The 17,635-nt window shown below is 41.6% G+C and overlaps 1 protein-coding gene across 2 annotated transcripts in view; it reads left to right on the top strand.

The window, feature by feature from the left end:
- Positions 1-850: 850 nt before the first annotated feature.
- The window catches only part of fbxo38 (F-box protein 38), a 28,034-nt gene continuing 11,249 nt past the window's right edge, over positions 851-17,635 (top strand). Inside the window, exons 1-13 of one of the 2 annotated variants that reach the window (XM_086023962.1) lie at positions 851-997; positions 2,416-2,641; positions 3,078-3,211; positions 4,286-4,449; positions 6,086-6,251; positions 7,643-7,918; positions 8,934-9,027; positions 9,224-9,354; positions 11,615-11,785; positions 11,879-12,021; positions 12,921-13,167; positions 14,811-14,981; positions 15,150-15,314. In XM_086023962.1, coding sequence (XP_085880088.1) covers positions 2,475-2,641; positions 3,078-3,211; positions 4,286-4,449; positions 6,086-6,251; positions 7,643-7,918; positions 8,934-9,027; positions 9,224-9,354; positions 11,615-11,785; positions 11,879-12,021; positions 12,921-13,167; positions 14,811-14,981; positions 15,150-15,314 — 2,029 coding nt within the window. In that variant the 5' untranslated portion in view covers positions 851-997; positions 2,416-2,474. The remainder of the gene's footprint in view (positions 998-2,415; positions 2,642-3,077; positions 3,212-4,285; positions 4,450-6,085; positions 6,252-7,642; positions 7,919-8,933; positions 9,028-9,223; positions 9,355-11,614; positions 11,786-11,878; positions 12,022-12,920; positions 13,168-14,810; positions 14,982-15,149; positions 15,315-17,635) is intronic. The other variant, XM_086023963.1, reaches the window with a different exon arrangement.

The raw sequence follows: 17,635 nt of genomic DNA, 5'->3' as shown, positions 1-17,635 counted from the left end.
CATCGGAGTCGAGCGGTAGCTTGCCGGCTCGCTCCTTCACTGAAGCGGCTTTGACCCTATCGTCCCACTTCTCCGGGCTTTCCAGCCACCGCAGCTTCAGAGGGCGAATTCGGCTGTCCCCACCTGTGCACCTGTTGCAGGGACTATTCTCGTTAGCACGTGCATGCACTTGTGTTTTGGCAAAGGTCTGATCACAATAAAAAATGCACACGGATCGATCATTATTATGTTTCGCCTTTGTCGGAGGTATAAATGACAATACAGTCAATCATGTCGGAATGAAAAAATAGCATAATTGCTGACATAATCTCGTCTACTTTAAATCCGGGTAAAGTCGCCAAGGGAGGAAAAACATATTTACCCAATATGCCTTGCGAAATTATTTGCGATTGGTCGACAAAACACTGACAGGAACGCCCAGCTTTTTGCATTTATTTTATTTATTTATTTATTTTTAGGAACTCTCCAGCTGCAGCTGGACCTTTCTCTCACTTTCAGCGTTCTTGTTTTCCGCCACAGTGACACCTAGTGAGTGGGGAGTGACTCTCATGACCCAGAAGTGTCGTATGAACAAAAATAAAAAAAATACATAAAGAGTAAGATATAATTAGTTTGAGTTACTGCGACTGACGATCGCATAGATTTGCATTTTCAAACACACGTCAATAACAAGTGATAGTTAATTAAAACATTAAAGAACTTGCCGTAAGACGTGTGGATTCCATGTTGATTATGTTTTGAATGAGTTGTATCTTTTGAAGCAATGTTGTTTGTTTTATTTATGTATTATTGCACATATTTAGCATACGTACGTACGAAGGGGCGGGGCGTGATGGGTCCCAAGTGATCCAGATCCAGGAAATGACAACCGTCCACACAGTCGCATGGGAAGTTAAGTTGTGCTCGCATTCGGCTGGTGATACGTACGAGCATCTCTCATATGCTCACGCGATGACGAAACAGCAATATAATCGTGGGATGGATAGCAATAAAATCGGTATGTCGTAAAAATAATGCCAACATGACACCGTTGAACTCAGGTTCTGACTGTGTACAATTTTAGCTGTGGGTATGCTAACTCGTAGCTAGCTTTGACAAAGACCCAGGTTGGTTTTTATCGATAACATGAATTACCCTGACAGTTGCTGAAAGTAGCAACATTCTCCGTTTACTTTTGTTCCTCGGGGTATGAATCGACCTTTATATGCTGTGTTCCTATGGTATACTGTCCTCTGTTCATCTAGCGATTACATCAAGACTTAGGTTTTTGAGGCACACCTCAGCTATGCTGAACATGTGTTTACGTTTGGTCGCGGATTTCCCACCATCGGTTTCATCCTTCCTTCAACTTTGGCGAAACGGCCCCAAACCCCCCGTCAAGTGACTTTGCTTAATTTGTTGATGCTCTCTGCCCTGGCGCTGCTGTCTTTTGTTTACATGTACTCGCAGACATGGTCTTGTGGCATGTTTGATGTCGATTTGAGAAAGGGCACACTTGACATATTCAATCTCGGGCGACGAGTGTTTATTACGGTACAACAGATACAACAATGTAGCAACGTACAAGAAACCTAGACCACTTCCAAATTAAAATTGTGGTTGCTGTGACTTGATGATATTTGAACTTAATAAAGCCACCTAAGCCCTTAATACCTTGAGATACACCCTAACATAATGTGTGGATAACGTAAAGACGGAAGAATTGGCAGAATCAAATGTACTGTTGAAACGAAAACAGTTGGAGAATCTTCAACTCGGTGCTATTTTCGAGGTAACTAAATATTGATTTGGCATTTGTTTTTTTTATCATCATAACCATTAAAGAAACATTGGATTATTGATAGCGAAAGAGGGGGAAAAACAAAACGGCAGATAGACTGTCGAACTTGAGGCCCAAATAACTCTATTCACACTAAATGTACTCAGCAGATAAAACAAAATAAAATAGTTACAGATTACTAGTTGAAATATGACCACAAAAAAAAAGAAAAAAAAAACGTACCTCAGAGGGAAATCTTGTGTGATTTGTCAATGTACTGTGTATGTTTTAGAGGATCCTTTTCTGCTTTTAATTCTCATGAAGGCTCACTACAATAAATATTTATTTGTTGAAAGGGCCTTTGCAAAGAGCATGTTGCCAATTTGATTGTAAAGGCATCCATGTTAATCCTTATGCCAACTGAAACAATGTAAACTGTATGACGACCGTAGGCCATTAGACTGATAGAAACGGTGCTGTCAATCTCTCTTTTGCATTTTTAACTTCCATCAGCATAATTACATGAAGGTGACTGGTCCAATCCTGTTATCACTTTCTGAAATGGTTTATTATTTAAAAGTGAAAAATAAGTATACTTTTGTCTCTGTGTCTGTCACCTTTACCTATGAACTTTTTATTCTTCTGTAATTTGCTAGTTAGAACTTGGAGTGCTGCCTGAGAAATAATCTTCAGGCTGTGGAAGGGAGGAAATTAAATGCCTTTGAGATTTACCAGTAACATTGAAGCAATGGGTCCAAGGAGGAAGGCCTCTAAACTTCAACCTTTAGGGGCCAGCTGTGGATGGGAAGTGCCTCTGACGCCCAATGAGCCCAAAGACTACATCAATGAACTGTCCCATGAAGTTCTCTGTCATATATTCAGGTAGGCTTCCTTTTCAGTGACAACACATAACCGTTATTGTGTCGAATATTGAATATATTCCTGACTGATGGATTATAACCTGTAGGTTAGGTCATAAGATGGAAGAGTACATACATTTTCACTTAATTTTTTTGTTGACAGTGCGCTTTGAAAAATCAAGATGCTCCTTTGTTAGATTTAGCCAAAGCATGTGCACAAGCTTGAAATGTCATATGTTATACTTAGTGAAAATCATTCATGATTGCTTAACTCATTCATTACCGGACTGTGAAATTACATATAAATATGTCATTGGTATAGAATGAGTTAATGGTCAGAGTTCAGGTTTGGTTATTTGATATGCAGTGTTTGTGAATGAAACCCTTGCCAGTCATTGTTGATCTTGTTAAATCATTGAAAATTGCCATACATTTGAAAGACATACAATATTTTCTAGGTACCTTCCTATGAAGGACATCATATGTATGGAGTGTCTGTCCAGAAAGCTCAGAGAAGCTGTCACCCTCTACTTGCGAGTGATCAAAGTAGTGGATCTTTGTGCTGGTCACTGGTGGGAGTATATGCCCTCAGGTAAGCCGCTGCATGCCAAGTCATAAAAGGGATGTTCATTTTCAATAGTAGGAAGTACACACTTTCTCAAAGGGACGCTGGTGATGGTTGGTGGAGTTAAGGGTGGGGTTTATTTATTTTTTGGGTGAGGGTGGCATGGCTCTGCTCGTGAAAGTGGTCATCTCCCAACCCGAAGGTTATGGATTCGATCATGAGCTCCTGTGACAACGTCCAAGCATCTTTGAGCAAGTTATTGAACCCCTAGTTGCTCCTGGTCATCAGCAGGTGATTGAGGAGCTAGTGTTAAAGTGCTTTGATTTCCTTGAAGGGAGAAGAAATGTGCTATACAAGTGAAAGCCCATTTTTCGACGTAAGGCAATTGAGAACAGATTCTGATTTACAGTGCCAACCTGGCAGCAGAGTAATATTTACGTAACGATAGAATAAAATCAACAAATCACAGGTGATTAAGTAAAATTAACATCGGGGGCCCTATGGGGGTGGGCTGATCGAGAGCGGCGAGGCGGTCTCCAATTGCCAACGTCACACACACAGCCGACTACATCTTTACTTGCGATGACATGCGGTCCAGCGAGTCTAATTTGTGTTTTTCCGCAGGTCAAGCACGGGGTACTCAGGTGTGCGCACAGTGCTGCCCTGATATTTATGCAAATTAGGGATGCAGCCAGGATTGGCTGGGAAAACACCACTTTCTATCCCACAATTAAAATAATGCTGGAGGATAAGTCTTCGTAAAAGTAAATGTAGATTGTAGTAGGGTAAAAATCTTTAGTGTGTATCTTGGTGTGACTGTGGAATTTTCCAACTTGCAGGGAAACCTTTGTAAATGTATCTGCAAAAATATTGTCCTGGGAAAGGGCACCTTAACAGTAATACACCCGTGAAATGGACAGAAACACACAAAAATTGTACAAAGGGTGAAACTTTAGTGAGCCTGAAATTTCAAAACCCAAAACCTTCATCAGTTGTCCACTTGTAAAGTTCACTAGGTATTTATTACAAAATGGGCAAGCATCTTGACAAAATATTTTTTTTGTTTTTATTTTTATTTATTTATTTGTTTTTTTGCTTCAGGTTTTACAGATAGCAGCTTCTTGCTCCTTTTGAAGAAGATGCCTGACCTAGAGCAGCTATATGGCCTCCACCCCAGATACCTCGAGAGGAGACGAGTCCGAGGCTATGAGGCGTTCAGTATACCTGGTGTGGTGGAGGCACTACAAGCCTGTCCCAGTCTGCTGGTCAGTATGTGTGACTGTGACTGACCCTTACTATTGGTGCCACTGCCAAGCTCTAATATGCATCAACCGCAAATTCCTTGTGGAATTTTAAAATATAATAACTGAAGTTCTTACACAACCTTAAAGTGGAAGTCAACCCAAACGTATTTTTTTCAAGAATATGTTCTATGCAAGCCCACCAGTTGAAACAGGGCATTCCAATAAATATTGCATTTGTGGAATAAGTGTTAATCCACCCGTTTTTAGCCATCTCTAGGGACGGCCATTTTGTCTTCTGTCTACTGAAAATTACATCGCATCTGGTCACAACGACCAATCACGGCTCAGATTCATAAAACAGGTCAGCCGCGATTGGTCATTGTGAGGAGTTGTGATGTCATTTTCAGTCGACAGAAGACAAAATGGCCGCCCCTAGAGAGTCTATTTTGCCGCTCAACTTGTATTCCACAAACGCAAAATTAATCAGTATGCCTTGTTTCAACTAGTGGGCCTGCTGGGTACATCCATCCATCCATCCGTTATCGATGCCGCTTATCCTCACAAGGGTCGCGGGGCGTGCTGGAGCCTATCCCAGCTGTCTTCGGGCAGTAGGCGGGGAACACCCTGAATTGGTTGCCAGCCAATCGCAGGCCACAGAGAGACAAACATCCGCACTCACAATCACACCTAGGGGCAATTTAGAGAGTCCAATCAATTGACCATGCATGTTTTTGGAATGTGGGAGGAAACTGGAGTACTCGGAGAGAAACCCACGCAGGCACGGGGAGAACATGCAAACTCCACACAGGGAGGCCGGAGCCGGGATCGAACCCACGACCTCTAAACTGTGAGGCGGACGTGCTAACCAGTCGAACACTGTGCCGCCCCTGCTGGGTGCATATTCTTGAAAAAAATATGTTTGGGTTGACTTCCGCTTTAAGGGTGTGACATATTCATGTCAATAAATGAAAGATGTCATCCTGACAAATTAGTCTAATCCTAACCATAATGTCGCTTGAGTTGCCTTCCTCCTCCTCAATGGTGTGCATCTTCTCTTTTCGTCAGTAGTTTTCCTTTGTGGCACGCATTGAATGGAAGAAGCTGAAAGACAACTGCTATGCTCATATAAGCCAATTACAACACAAACGAAATGTCAAGCAATAACAGAACCTGTTCCTAATTTCATCACGGTTTATTGACTAACCATAAGTTGCTTCATTTGTACTTTTAACGGCATAGGATAGTGTGTGTGCATAAGTGTTTTGTTAATAAGGGGGAAAGAAAACTAAAGGTTTGATCAAGATGAGGATTTTAAAAGCCTCGGATGGTAAACAGTTTTACATTGTACAGATATGTCGTCGCTGTCATGTGAAAAACACTTATCTCCATTTTTTTTTCCATTTCCTTATTTTTACATGAATCATGTTTCCGCGTTACAGACATCGCATTAAAGTGAAAATTAAAAAAGTTTCCAAAGTTGGAGATAGGTGTTTTTCACAGGACTGCGACTATATGCAGGTTTTCCCAGCGTGATGAGTAACAGTGGTACTTAGCCCAGGGTAGACTGCATGAGGCATTTGCAGCATATGGGTAGAAAAGCTGTTCTGTAAATTCTAAATATAACGATCTACTAGTGTCATGTTTAACTGTGTTTCAGGGTGTTGAGACATCCCACCTTGAGCTGGTGGAAGCTATTTGGAACTACATGCCACAGGTTCACATACTTGGGAAGTTCCGCAATCGTAACGGGGCATTCCCAATTCCTGCTGAGAATAAATTGATCATCCCCATTACTGCAAAAATCCAGACACTTCACCTTGTGGGTGAGTATTTTGTTCCTCGACAATATTCTAATAAAACAGTTTGCCAAAATAACTGAAAATGCCGTAAGAACAAGCCGAAAGGATAACAACAACATGCGCGATAGGACAATAGTAGATGGTATCTCTCACATCACTAAAAAAACACGTGCCTATCTGCTGCATTTTCTCCCGAGTCTTCTGAAACCAAACTTGTAACGATCCAAATTTTGATGAGCACCAAACCAAGTTGTACTCTTTCCATGTATAGATCCTTACCACTGACCATTTTACCTCGTTACCCAGGTGCCATATTCGAGGGCATGCACGCAAAAAGAAAACACAAAGAGAAGCATTATTAGTGTTATAAGTCATTGGTCTACTTATGTCTAGTTTGCTGAAAAAGATCCCTATTAGAGCCCTATCGATTGCTAACAATAGTGCCTACATGTGGGAGGACATTTCAAGATAGCTTAGCTTGCTAGCTGCTAACAAAGAGACTAGCTTGTTGATGACTTGTCATCAAACGAGGACATCGAATGTCATTTTACATTGGTTTCCACCAAAACATAAAGTACCGGTATGCTTAACTAAATGTGTATTCCACCAAAAAGAAAAATATACCTGATATAAAGTGATCAGAGCATATTTTAATATGTTGTGATGGTGTAAAGTAGCCACGTCGAAGATTTGATGCCCATCGTGCTCGTCGTCTTACACACAACTGCTTCGTTTTTTCCCCCCTGGTTTACAATCACTGCCAATATCAGAAAGAATGATTTCTTATGTCTATTTGAGTGATGAGAGCAACCGTAAACAGCACAAGTATTCACCATTGTTATGAACACACAACGGACTTAGCGACTATTTTGCCTCTCGACCTTGATTTCACTTGACCGCCTGCCCGCAGGCATGGAAGCCTTTGCAAACAGCATACAAATGTGACATCACAAGAGGTATGGGTCTATACATTAATGGTCCCATTAACTTTAGTGCGTCAGAGAAGAGAAATGCAATCAAAAGTACCGGTAAACAAGGAAAACAGCAACAATAAAAACACACAGCTGTTTCTGTTTATCATCCAGGCTTTGGCAGAAGGGCTTAGACCAAGGCATTTGTAGTGCTCATCGTGCAATTTGGTTGAGTTAATGACATGAATAGTGTGGATTTTTTGGGAACATCTTTAGTAGGGATGGGTACCGTTAAGCACGCTGCATGCATGCACATTGCAGACAGAGACAGACCTAAATAAGTAACCTGCTTGGCGAATGGTAGTGTTATTGCTTCTTTTAAGTCTGCATGTTCCGGATGCAGCAACCATAAAGAAATTTCTACATCTGTAATGTTAAAAAAAAAAAAAAAATCCCGTTGCTGCATTGGTGTATTTATTTGAATATTTTCTGTGGTTGTTATAGGTGTAAATGTCCCAGAGATCCCTTGTGTGTCCATGCTGCGCCACCTTTACCTAAAGTGGGTCCGTCTCACCAAACCTCAGCCATTTAAAGAGTTCCTCTGTGTGAGCCTGAGATCCTTTGTCATGCGGAACTGTGCAGGTCCAACCAACTCCCTCAAATATGTTCCCCTGGTAACTGGTTTAGCTTCAGCACGAAATCTCGAGCAGCTGGAGTTGGTCAGAGTTCCCTTTCTTGGAGGGCTCATCCAACATGTGGTGGAGGACAGCTGGAGATCAGGTAGGGAAACTACTTATCTTTCTACAAACTGCAGTATAATAATGTCCAGGTCACAATTTAGTTCACTCTTTTAGAGGAGTTATTCATTTAACAATTAACAGCCATTATTGTGGTTGTAGCTTGCAGTGGTGTTAGAACTGTACTGCATCGCAATGGGAGTTGTATGTCGAATTTTTTTATTACCTCAGTTAGTTATATGAGACAGTCAAAAGTATTGAGAGCAGCTCTCATTATTATGTTGTATTGGAGATCATATATTTTTTTCAAACCGTTACTTCTGCGTGACTGCGAATAGAAACACCACAGTCGAAACGAGCGGGTCGGACAGTTTTCACAAACCATCCCACACCTAATTACGTTACGCAATGTTACTGGTCCCAAACCATTGTTTGTGTCGCTAGCTAAACTGAAAGGTTGTCTTACATATCTGTGGGTTTTTGAATGACAAATGAAGTTAGACCTTGTCGTGGTTGTGTCTTCATTCCGTAGACAGTAGGTGCAAACCATGCGTTTTTCCCATCCATTTTGTTAATGTCATGGACAAAATAATCCATTAATTTAAATGATCCTCGGAGATCCTGTTGGTGTTTACGTTGCCACTTCACACAAACAAGTGATGCAACTGGGTTGCCAGATTGGCGAAAATGAAACAAAATCCCTCCTTTTCTTTCTTTCCTTTCAAATAAGGAAAATTGTGTTCAAATGTAGATTTAAAACTATAAAGAGGATGACTTGTCAAGTCATGAGGTTCAAGTAAGTCAAAAAGGGGACCTTTGCATCATGACTTGAACTCAAAGGCCTATTTGGGGGTTCAACCTCTCTGCTAATAGCAACTACACAGATTTCTGACAGGGTTATAGTCTCCCTTAACGCTTGTGTTACGCTACCCCTTTTCACCCCATTATACACTGTTTTTCGGGTAAAGCAGTAACACCAACAGAAGGAAAACTGATTCTCTTTGTGTTTTGTCATGCAGTACTTGGACAGCAAAGCTGATTCTGATGTGTCATTGCAGGAGGATTTCGGAACCTCCACACCATTGTGTTTGGAGCCTGTAAAAATGCCCTGGAAGTGGACTTGGGTTACCTTGTCATCACTGCTGCTCGCAGGTCCTTAGTCACACACCTAACAGAATACATACTTGTCAATACTGTACACATTTTCAGCTCCAACTCGAGAACAGTCAGAGATTTATTTGTCTGGTTTGCAAATACAGCCGTCTGTGAAACATCTAAGGACATTTCTAGTCTGAAAAATCTGCAATTTAACCCTAAATACAGCATTTCCCACACTGTGTTTTAACAGACTTCATGAGCTTCGTATCCAGCCATCACTGACTAAAGATGGAGTGTTCTCAGCTCTCAAGATGGCTGAACTAGAATTTCCACAGTTTGATACCCTTCATCTTGGATATGTGGATGAATTCCTGCTCCAATGTTAGTTCATGCTTTCTAATGTAATCTCCAGAGGTGGGCATTTTACGAAAGTTTGCCGGTCAGTCATTCGTCATCTGTCAGCAGCTTGGGTACCCATCTGTCATCCGTCAAGCTGTAATTTTTTCAAGCCGAACCAAATTAATCATTTGTCGGTCAGTCCATCATGTTATTTTAACAGTGCTTCCGTCAGTAAAGGTCCGCCAGTCCGTCTATTGTCAAGCTGGGAAAAAAAAGGCCCAACAGAGGAAAAATCCATGCATCCGTCCATCCATCCATTATCTGAACCGATTTAATTAAAATGGTCAAGTATTGCTTACCTTCTTCTTGTTCGTCTTGTTGTTGTTGTTCTTCTTCTTGTTGTTGTTGTTGTTCTTCTTCTTGTTCTTCTTCTGACTTTCCGTTAGTGTCGGACAGTCTGTCGGTCAGACGGAATGCCCACCTCTGGAACCCTCCATTCTGAGATATTAGATGTGATTATTGATTTTATTTCCTTGTATGCCAAAGGCAACATGGTGGTGTAGTGCTTAGCATGTGTTCCTCTGTGGATCTTGCATGTTACTTGCGTGGGTTTTCTCTGCCTGGTTTCCTCCCACACACCAATAATAGTATGTTAGGTTCATTGAAGACTCGAAATTGTTTCCATGGTTGCAACTGTGAGTGTGAGTCAAAATACACATATTATAGCCATTTACACGTCTACTCTGTACCTAGCCTAAAACAAAAGATGAAGGCCTCCAAACATGGTCCAAAATTTTGTTTGCAATTCCCGGGTTACCAAAGTGGGCGTGGCACTCAAACATCGAAGGGGCATAACTCGAAAACGGGTTGAGCAGGAGGCTCAAACGTCGGAACTATGAAAAATAATGAATGAAAATGTCCAAATCAGACATAGCGTTTGAATTATGGTTTAACAGAATTATTTTAAAAAACAAACTCATGAAACAGGCCTGGACGTAAATGATCTTAACCTTAACTTACTATTTTGTTGCACAGCCTTTTGAGCCAATCATTTCAATCAAATTACTTTTTTTTCAAAGTTGTAACTTTCAGTGAGTCTTCTGCGCCTCTTTAGCTTGTATTTTGTTCCATTCTTCATGAGCAAACTGTTCCATCTCTATCAGGTTTGAAGGGTTCTTTCTCCAAGCATGTTTCAGCTCCTTCCACAGATGTTGAATAGGATTTCGATCAGGGCTCATAGAAAGCCACTCTTCACCATTCTTGGATGTGTTTTGGGTCATTGTCTTGTTGCAAGACAACCTGTGACTGAGACCAAACTTTCTGACACTGGGCAGCACATTTCTCTCTCGAATACCTTGATAGTCTTGAGATTTCATGGTACCCAGTACAGGTTAAAGATCCGTGTGCCAGGGTTACTTTAGGGTTAGGGTAGCCCCATTTCCTATGCTTCATTTATGCAACAGAGAAACATAGAGCTGATGTGCCTTGCCAAAAGGTTTGTTTTGTCTCGTCTATTCATAGGATATTCTCCCAGAGGTTTGTGGTTTGTCAACATGCAGTTTGGCAAATTCTAGTCTTGATTTTTTATTATGCATTTTAAACAGTGATGTCCTCCTTGGTTGTTTGCCAACAACTCAAACAACGACGGATGGTGCAGTCTGAAATTGATGTACCTTGACCTTGAAGTTCACCTTTAGTTTCTTTGAAGGTTTTTGTACCCCCTATTGTTCCCATTCATATCATCCGTTTCTTCAATTTGTAATACGTTTTTCTCCTGCAGTCACATCCAGGGAGGTTGACTACAGTCCTGTAGATTTAAAATTTCTGAAGAATGTGTGCAACTGTCGTCACGGTAACATTAAGGTGCTTGGAGATGGTCTTGTAGCCTTTACCTTTAACTTTTTTTTTTTACTTGTAAACCCTTTAAATTGTCCGACTGACTGATTACAATTTGAATGACACGTGATTAATTACAGGACTCACCTTGGTTGACCCTGTATGGTCAATATATCTTTTCTAGGGCTACCATCATTTTGTCCAGGTCTGTTTTAAGAGCTTGTTTTTTTTTATATATATATATAATTCTGTTGATCCATAATTCAAAAGATGTCTGATTTTCATTGGTTAATTTTCATAAAACATGTATTTATTATTCATGACTTTTATCATATTCAAGTTATTTCTGTGACCACTGTGGGTTTTTTGCTTCATTACCAGAGGGTTCCCAACAATTTTGTTGCGTGTTTATTTTTTGTTCATTTTTTTGGGGGTAATTGAAATGAATTTCTGTCTTCAAACCTAGGTAAGATGAGTCATTCAGAGCTGGTGAAGTATGGTCTGGCTGATGTGGTAGAGAACCCAGGCATCATCACTGATATTGGCATTAAAGTGGTGAATGAGGTGTTCAGTAATATAAAATACCTGCTCATCTACAATTGTCCTCACCTTCATAACCCTCACCATTGGATTACAGGTAAATATACAGTTTTCTGAGAAACTTGGATACACATGGCCTATGAATTCATTAGTCCTGTAAAACACTCTTTGCTACGTTTTGTATCCTCAGATCAGTCCAGATGGATCCGACTTGTTGACCTCACACTGGTACGCTGTCATGCTATCAAACTGGAGTCCTTCTCCCAGTTCATAGAAGCACTGCCCAGTTTAGAGTTCATATGTCTGGACCAGATGTTTCGAGAACCACCAAAGGTACAGTTTGTTCAGAAATACAGATGTACACTCACCTAATCTTAGAGTTTTAACTTTTCATGGTGCAAATTTGGGCTTTCAATAGTCAGCATACGTATACTCAGAGATGGGCACTTGACCCTATTTTGCCGGTGCGTCCTTCGTCCGTGACCTGGGCACTTTTCCAACCTTATCCCCCCGTCCTTGTTCATAAAATAATCCTCCTCCAACCCTATCCGTCCTTGTCTTTTTAAAGCGCTTCTGTCCTTACATTCCGTCAGTCCAGTTGGTACTTGACCCGGTTAGGGACGATTGCGGAGATGGACGAAAACCCACTTCCGTCCCTGCTTAGTCCGTCGTTTTTAAAAAACTTCTCGTCCTGTGTCCCCAGACGGACGGATTGTTCCGTCCCTGGGGCGGAATGCCCATCTCTGTGTATACTGTACAACAGAATATATGGCATTACATAGTAAGCAAATGTATAAGTATTTTAAGAGAACATAGAAGTACAAGGATAGAACTTGTGGTTTCATGAGCTAATATAAAAAATTATATAACTGTACAGTAGAGCAGAGATGAGGACTACAGTCAATGCACCTTACCGTAGTAGTCGAATACTTTAGTTACTGTTTTCATGACTTGTGACAAGTCTTGACAAAAACTTAAGGACTCGACTTGGAGTTGGGAGTCAAAGACTTGGGACTTGACATAATGACTTTGCATAATGAGCAAAAATGTGTCTTTTCTGATTGTACTGTAGATTTTGGCAAGTAATTAGAAATGCAGCAATACTTTGGTGTTAAAAACACTACCGATAACTTTAATTGGTATGTAAATAAAAACATTTCATGTGTATGATCATTTTGGGCTGCTTGATGAAATACAATTGCGTTGCATATGTTCATTGTGGTGTTTGTCAGGGCTGTGCCAGAGTGGGCCTGAGTGCAGGAACTGGTATTGGTGTGTCCTCGGCTCTGGTCAGCAACCAGAACTCGAACAATGACAACAACAATAACAACAACCACCACAACAACAACGAGGCCAATCTGCCTCCTCCTCCCCCTCCACACCCGCCCCCTCCTCCTCCTCCTCCTCCTCCCCCTCCCCCACCACCGCCACTGCCTCCACCTGTTTACAACATCCAAAGACAACAGCAGCAGCACAATGGTGAGTTCCATCAGCATTCCCAGTAAGTTGAGCACCAGTTATAATATACCAATTTAACAATGTCATAGACTTCTATGTATTGCAGTATACAGTTCAGCATTGCTTTTCAAGTTTTGCACCACATTTTTCTTGAAGCTTTAGGACGAATTAGGAGAAACTTAAAGGGATGGTTGGGTCGGGATGGCCATGTTTTCACAAATAAGTTCATTTTATATATTTTTTGATCAGGAAAATGAAAAGAGTTGTCATTTTCTATTTTATCAATAAATTTGGGAGAAATTAGGAAGTAAGTGAGTCCATGAATAACGCCTCTTGTTAATGAGGAGAATGGCCGTGCCCCCTACCGTTCCAACCTTGTTCGGTCGGAGTCACTGGAGGAACTGATTACAAACTCTCCATTGGAAATCATTGTACTTTCATTGCTTATAACGTCCAAAAACAGTCATCAATTGGCACCAAAATTACATGGACATCCCTACTAATGACCACCTCAACATATCAAAAGCATTAACCTCTCCATGACTGATTTATATGAGAATGAGGAAATGTGGAAGTGTGCTGGGACATGCTGGGACAAGCGCACACTGCTTCTTTGCTAAAAAACAACAAAAAAACCCACTGCTTCTTTGCTGATCACAGTTAGGACAAGCGAGGCATTAAACACCAGTCAGGATATTTACAGAGACTGAAGTGGAAATGAGACGTGCACATTTATTTGGATGAGGAATGGCCACAGTTTTTCAACCTACAACACGCCCTCCAATTTGGAACGTAACAGCCAAAATGGTACATCCCAATGCGGCCACACTCGGCTGAGGAGTCGGGTGCGCACGTTCAAGACACCCCCGGTGTTCGATGAGGTCTTACCTCACTCTGACGCCGCTCCATTCTCGTAGCTGCAAGCGGTGTCAGACACTGCACGCGACTGCTTGGGAGGCAACCCAGCGACATGAAGACGCAGGCTCATGATCACCCCCACACGATGCGCGGACAGTAAGGAGCTAATGTTGTTGTGCTAACGCCTTTTGTTTTAACGGCCTGAAGCTAGTTGTTGCTATTAGCCGTCCCGTTATCCTACCTTTAGCCGGGGAGGGAAGGGGGTGAGGGTATAAAGATCCAATCTGCCTGCCATGATGCTCACTACAAACCGCCGTCTCCCTCCTGGGAGTTGACACGAGTTTAGCATAGCTAAATGTCCGGAATATAAGCAGTCGGGGTTCATGTGCGCATTCATGCTCTTGTCGGCTTCAGCCTGTGTAAGTGGAGAAGCGATCGCCACGGTATTTTTGATTTTGTGGAGGTGATCATGATGAGATCACGTTTTATTTCAATGAATCCAAACTACTGTGCAGAACACTTTTATACTTTCACAGTTTGAAGTGGACAAGAGTAGTCATGCGCATTTGCATTTTGGCCCCACATATCAAAATGGATCTCATTATCATACAGAAACAGTCAAGTTTGATCTTAAAAATTAGATTAATGCGATTTAAAAAAATGCTTTAACTCTTACTGTAATTAATTTTTCCCAATTAATGCACTAATTTGACACCCCTAGTTAGAATATAGGCCTGAGTAACTTACAAAGGCACCAATGAGAGTGAAACTGAATGGAAAACATGACTTGTAATTTGTTCTCCCAGCACCTGTGGAAGTCAATGGGCTAGAGGATGAGGAGGAGAACATGCGGGCGGAGCCAGAAATTGAGGTGAAAGGAGCTGACATAGCAGTCGCAGCAGACTGTGATGAGGTTGCTGGGCCCAGTCACCCTGCTGATTCACCACAACCTCCTCAGGGTGATGAAGAGCAAGCAGGTTTGAATGCACTGTGTGTTTAGCCATTTGGCATAAACTAAATTTGAATTGCAGTGAATTAAATTATTCTCATTACATTGAAGTACTGTATTGTTCATTGAATGAATAATTGTGTTTATTCATTAAGCATTCATTTGTATTGCCAAATGTAACTTATGTCCTTCCTAGGTCCCAGTGGATTGGTGCAGCAGTGTCGACCACCTGGTGTTGCCATTCCCAAGCCCACACTGGTCCTTTCTGACTCAGATAGTGAGGAGGAGGAGGAGGAAGGCTTAGTTTCAAGGCTAAGTCCAGCAGCTTCCTGTTCGCAGCAACCTATATCTTGCACAGAAGGTGTTTGCACAATACAGATTACTTATAAATCGTTGCAGTGTTTGTGCAACTCACATTGTTTGTGGCATTAATGGCCTAGATTATGCAGTAAAAACCACAAGTTCACATACAATATATAAAAAAGACATGCACTTTTTTTTTCCCCATAATCTGACATGAAATCAGACTATACTACTATTTTTAGGTCAATTAAGATTACCAACATGATTTCTAAATGCCGGGATAATGAGAGATACATTTGTATTACTTTCTTCACAGTCAGAAGCAGAGCTGGGCATTTTACTAAAAATTGAGCGTCCGCTCTTCGTCATCTGTCTGCAGCGTGCGTACCCTTCCGTCGTCCGACATTCCCCTTTTTTCCAGGAGGAAAAACATAGTATCCGTCTATAGGCTGGCCCGCCTCTAATTCAAACCCTCTTTTACGCTAACGTTTGGAAAAATGTGAAAAAATGTGAACAATTGATTGAATGGCTGGACTGTGAAAAGACAAGTAAATTCGTCAATGGCAGTGAATGAGTTAAACAGACGTCAGTCAGCGAGTCCGACTGAACTTTTACTAGCACCTATAAAGACACCTAGCAGTTGAAATTTTGTTCCTCAGGCAGTTGAAATTTCGTTCAAGGGCCCAAGGCAAACAACCTCAAGGCTAAAATATATAGATGCAAAATGAAATACGTAATAGCGAAATGGAAAAAAAGCAAAGAAACACGCCTGGCCAATGCCTGGTGCCAATTCAAATATTTGGATTGCCGCGCTGGAACTAACAAGAGCAGGATGACAAAAATAGCAAAGTCAAACAAAGTAAGATTGGTGTCAAGTTTGTCAACCAAAGAATAATGTTGTGTTCTGTGCGGCTCACCAATGCAAATTAATGGTTTTGGTTACTTTTGCCACATTGAATAATAAGAGCAGTACATACATAATACGGAATATTTTATCCTACAGTAGATTGTATAATTCATTTTTGCAGAGGACAGATGAGTATCATTTTCTGGTCAGATGATTATTTTCTTGCCCATGTTTTTATTTTCATTTGAATTTTTGGGTATTCTTTTTATTTCACCGTCCACCAATTAAATCGTTTTATTCGAATGAAAGAGAGCACTAGGATGGGAATAGTAACACAATCAAATAAAATAAGATTAGCGTATACTCACTGGATCATAACTAGACAAGGACTTTAGGACTGAAGTAATACGTTCTGATCTCTGATGTTCTGATCAGAACCTGAGCTGCAGTGTTCTGACTGAGCCTCAGCTGTATGATGTTCTTCTGAGGGAGTCCAGTCAGAAGACCATCACAATAATCAAGTCTACATGGATAGGTTTCTCCTGGTCTCCTTGGAGCATGCAACCCTTCATTCTGGATATGTTTCCCAGCTGGTAAAAGGCTGTTTGGTGATTGCTGAAAGTCACATCAAATCAATCAGCACACCAAGGTTTCTGACTTGGTCTTCAGTCTTTAAAGACAGTGACTCTTAAGGCCTAGATGGACCAATCCAACGTTGGCTAACTGTGAGCGACGCGCGCCCCCTGCGGCGTCGTGCAGACTGACGGCACGTCGCATTGGAAAAATACACCGCAACGACAGACAGCGACGGTGACCATTAAAGTATCTTCTTCACATGCATGAGATGTAATACCCCTCCATATCATCAACGGCGGTAGTCACTATTCCTCATGGTTAAAAAAAAAGCCAACGGGAAAACAACGCAACGCATTCAGGTATATTTTTCGCTCACGATCAACTCCCACGCCAAGTAAATCCTCATGTTCTTGACACAGTATTGTGAAATACAGTGTCAACCCTCGCTCTTGTACTTGTAAGACGATTAAGGCAGCAAAGGCGTGCTCACTGTTTATCCGCATCTGTCACTTCCCGTTCTTGCCCCGTGCGCTGACTCGCTAGCTAACAATCAGAGTGACCAAATGTCACGACTCACGACGCCGATTCAACATGCTGAAACGCCCACCTGACGAGATCCAATGTTACGACGGTGTTCGCTACATCAATCAGATGCCCCGACGCGTACCGATGTCCGACGTCGGATTGGTGTGTCTAGGCCAGGGGTGTCCAAACTTGGTCCTCAAGGGCCGATGTCCTGCCTGTTTTCCATCTATCCCAGCTGCAACGCTCCTGTTTCAAGAGATCATGATCAAGCTTCGTTATCAAGCTTCTTCAGAGCTTGCTTGATGAGTTGATCATTTAAATCAGGTGTGTTGCGGCAAGGAGAATTGGAAAATGGGCAGGAAAGCGGCCCATGAGGACCGGAGCTGGACACCCCTGATCTAGGCCTTTAACTGTTTACTAACAGCAATTCT

The sequence above is a fragment of the Filicampus tigris genome, chromosome 2, assembly GCF_054856515.1.
Source record: "Filicampus tigris isolate MCC_2025a chromosome 2, RoL_Ftig_1.0, whole genome shotgun sequence".
NCBI lineage: Eukaryota > Metazoa > Chordata > Actinopteri > Syngnathiformes > Syngnathidae > Filicampus > Filicampus tigris.
This window is presented reverse-complemented; position numbering and strand designations above follow the sequence as displayed.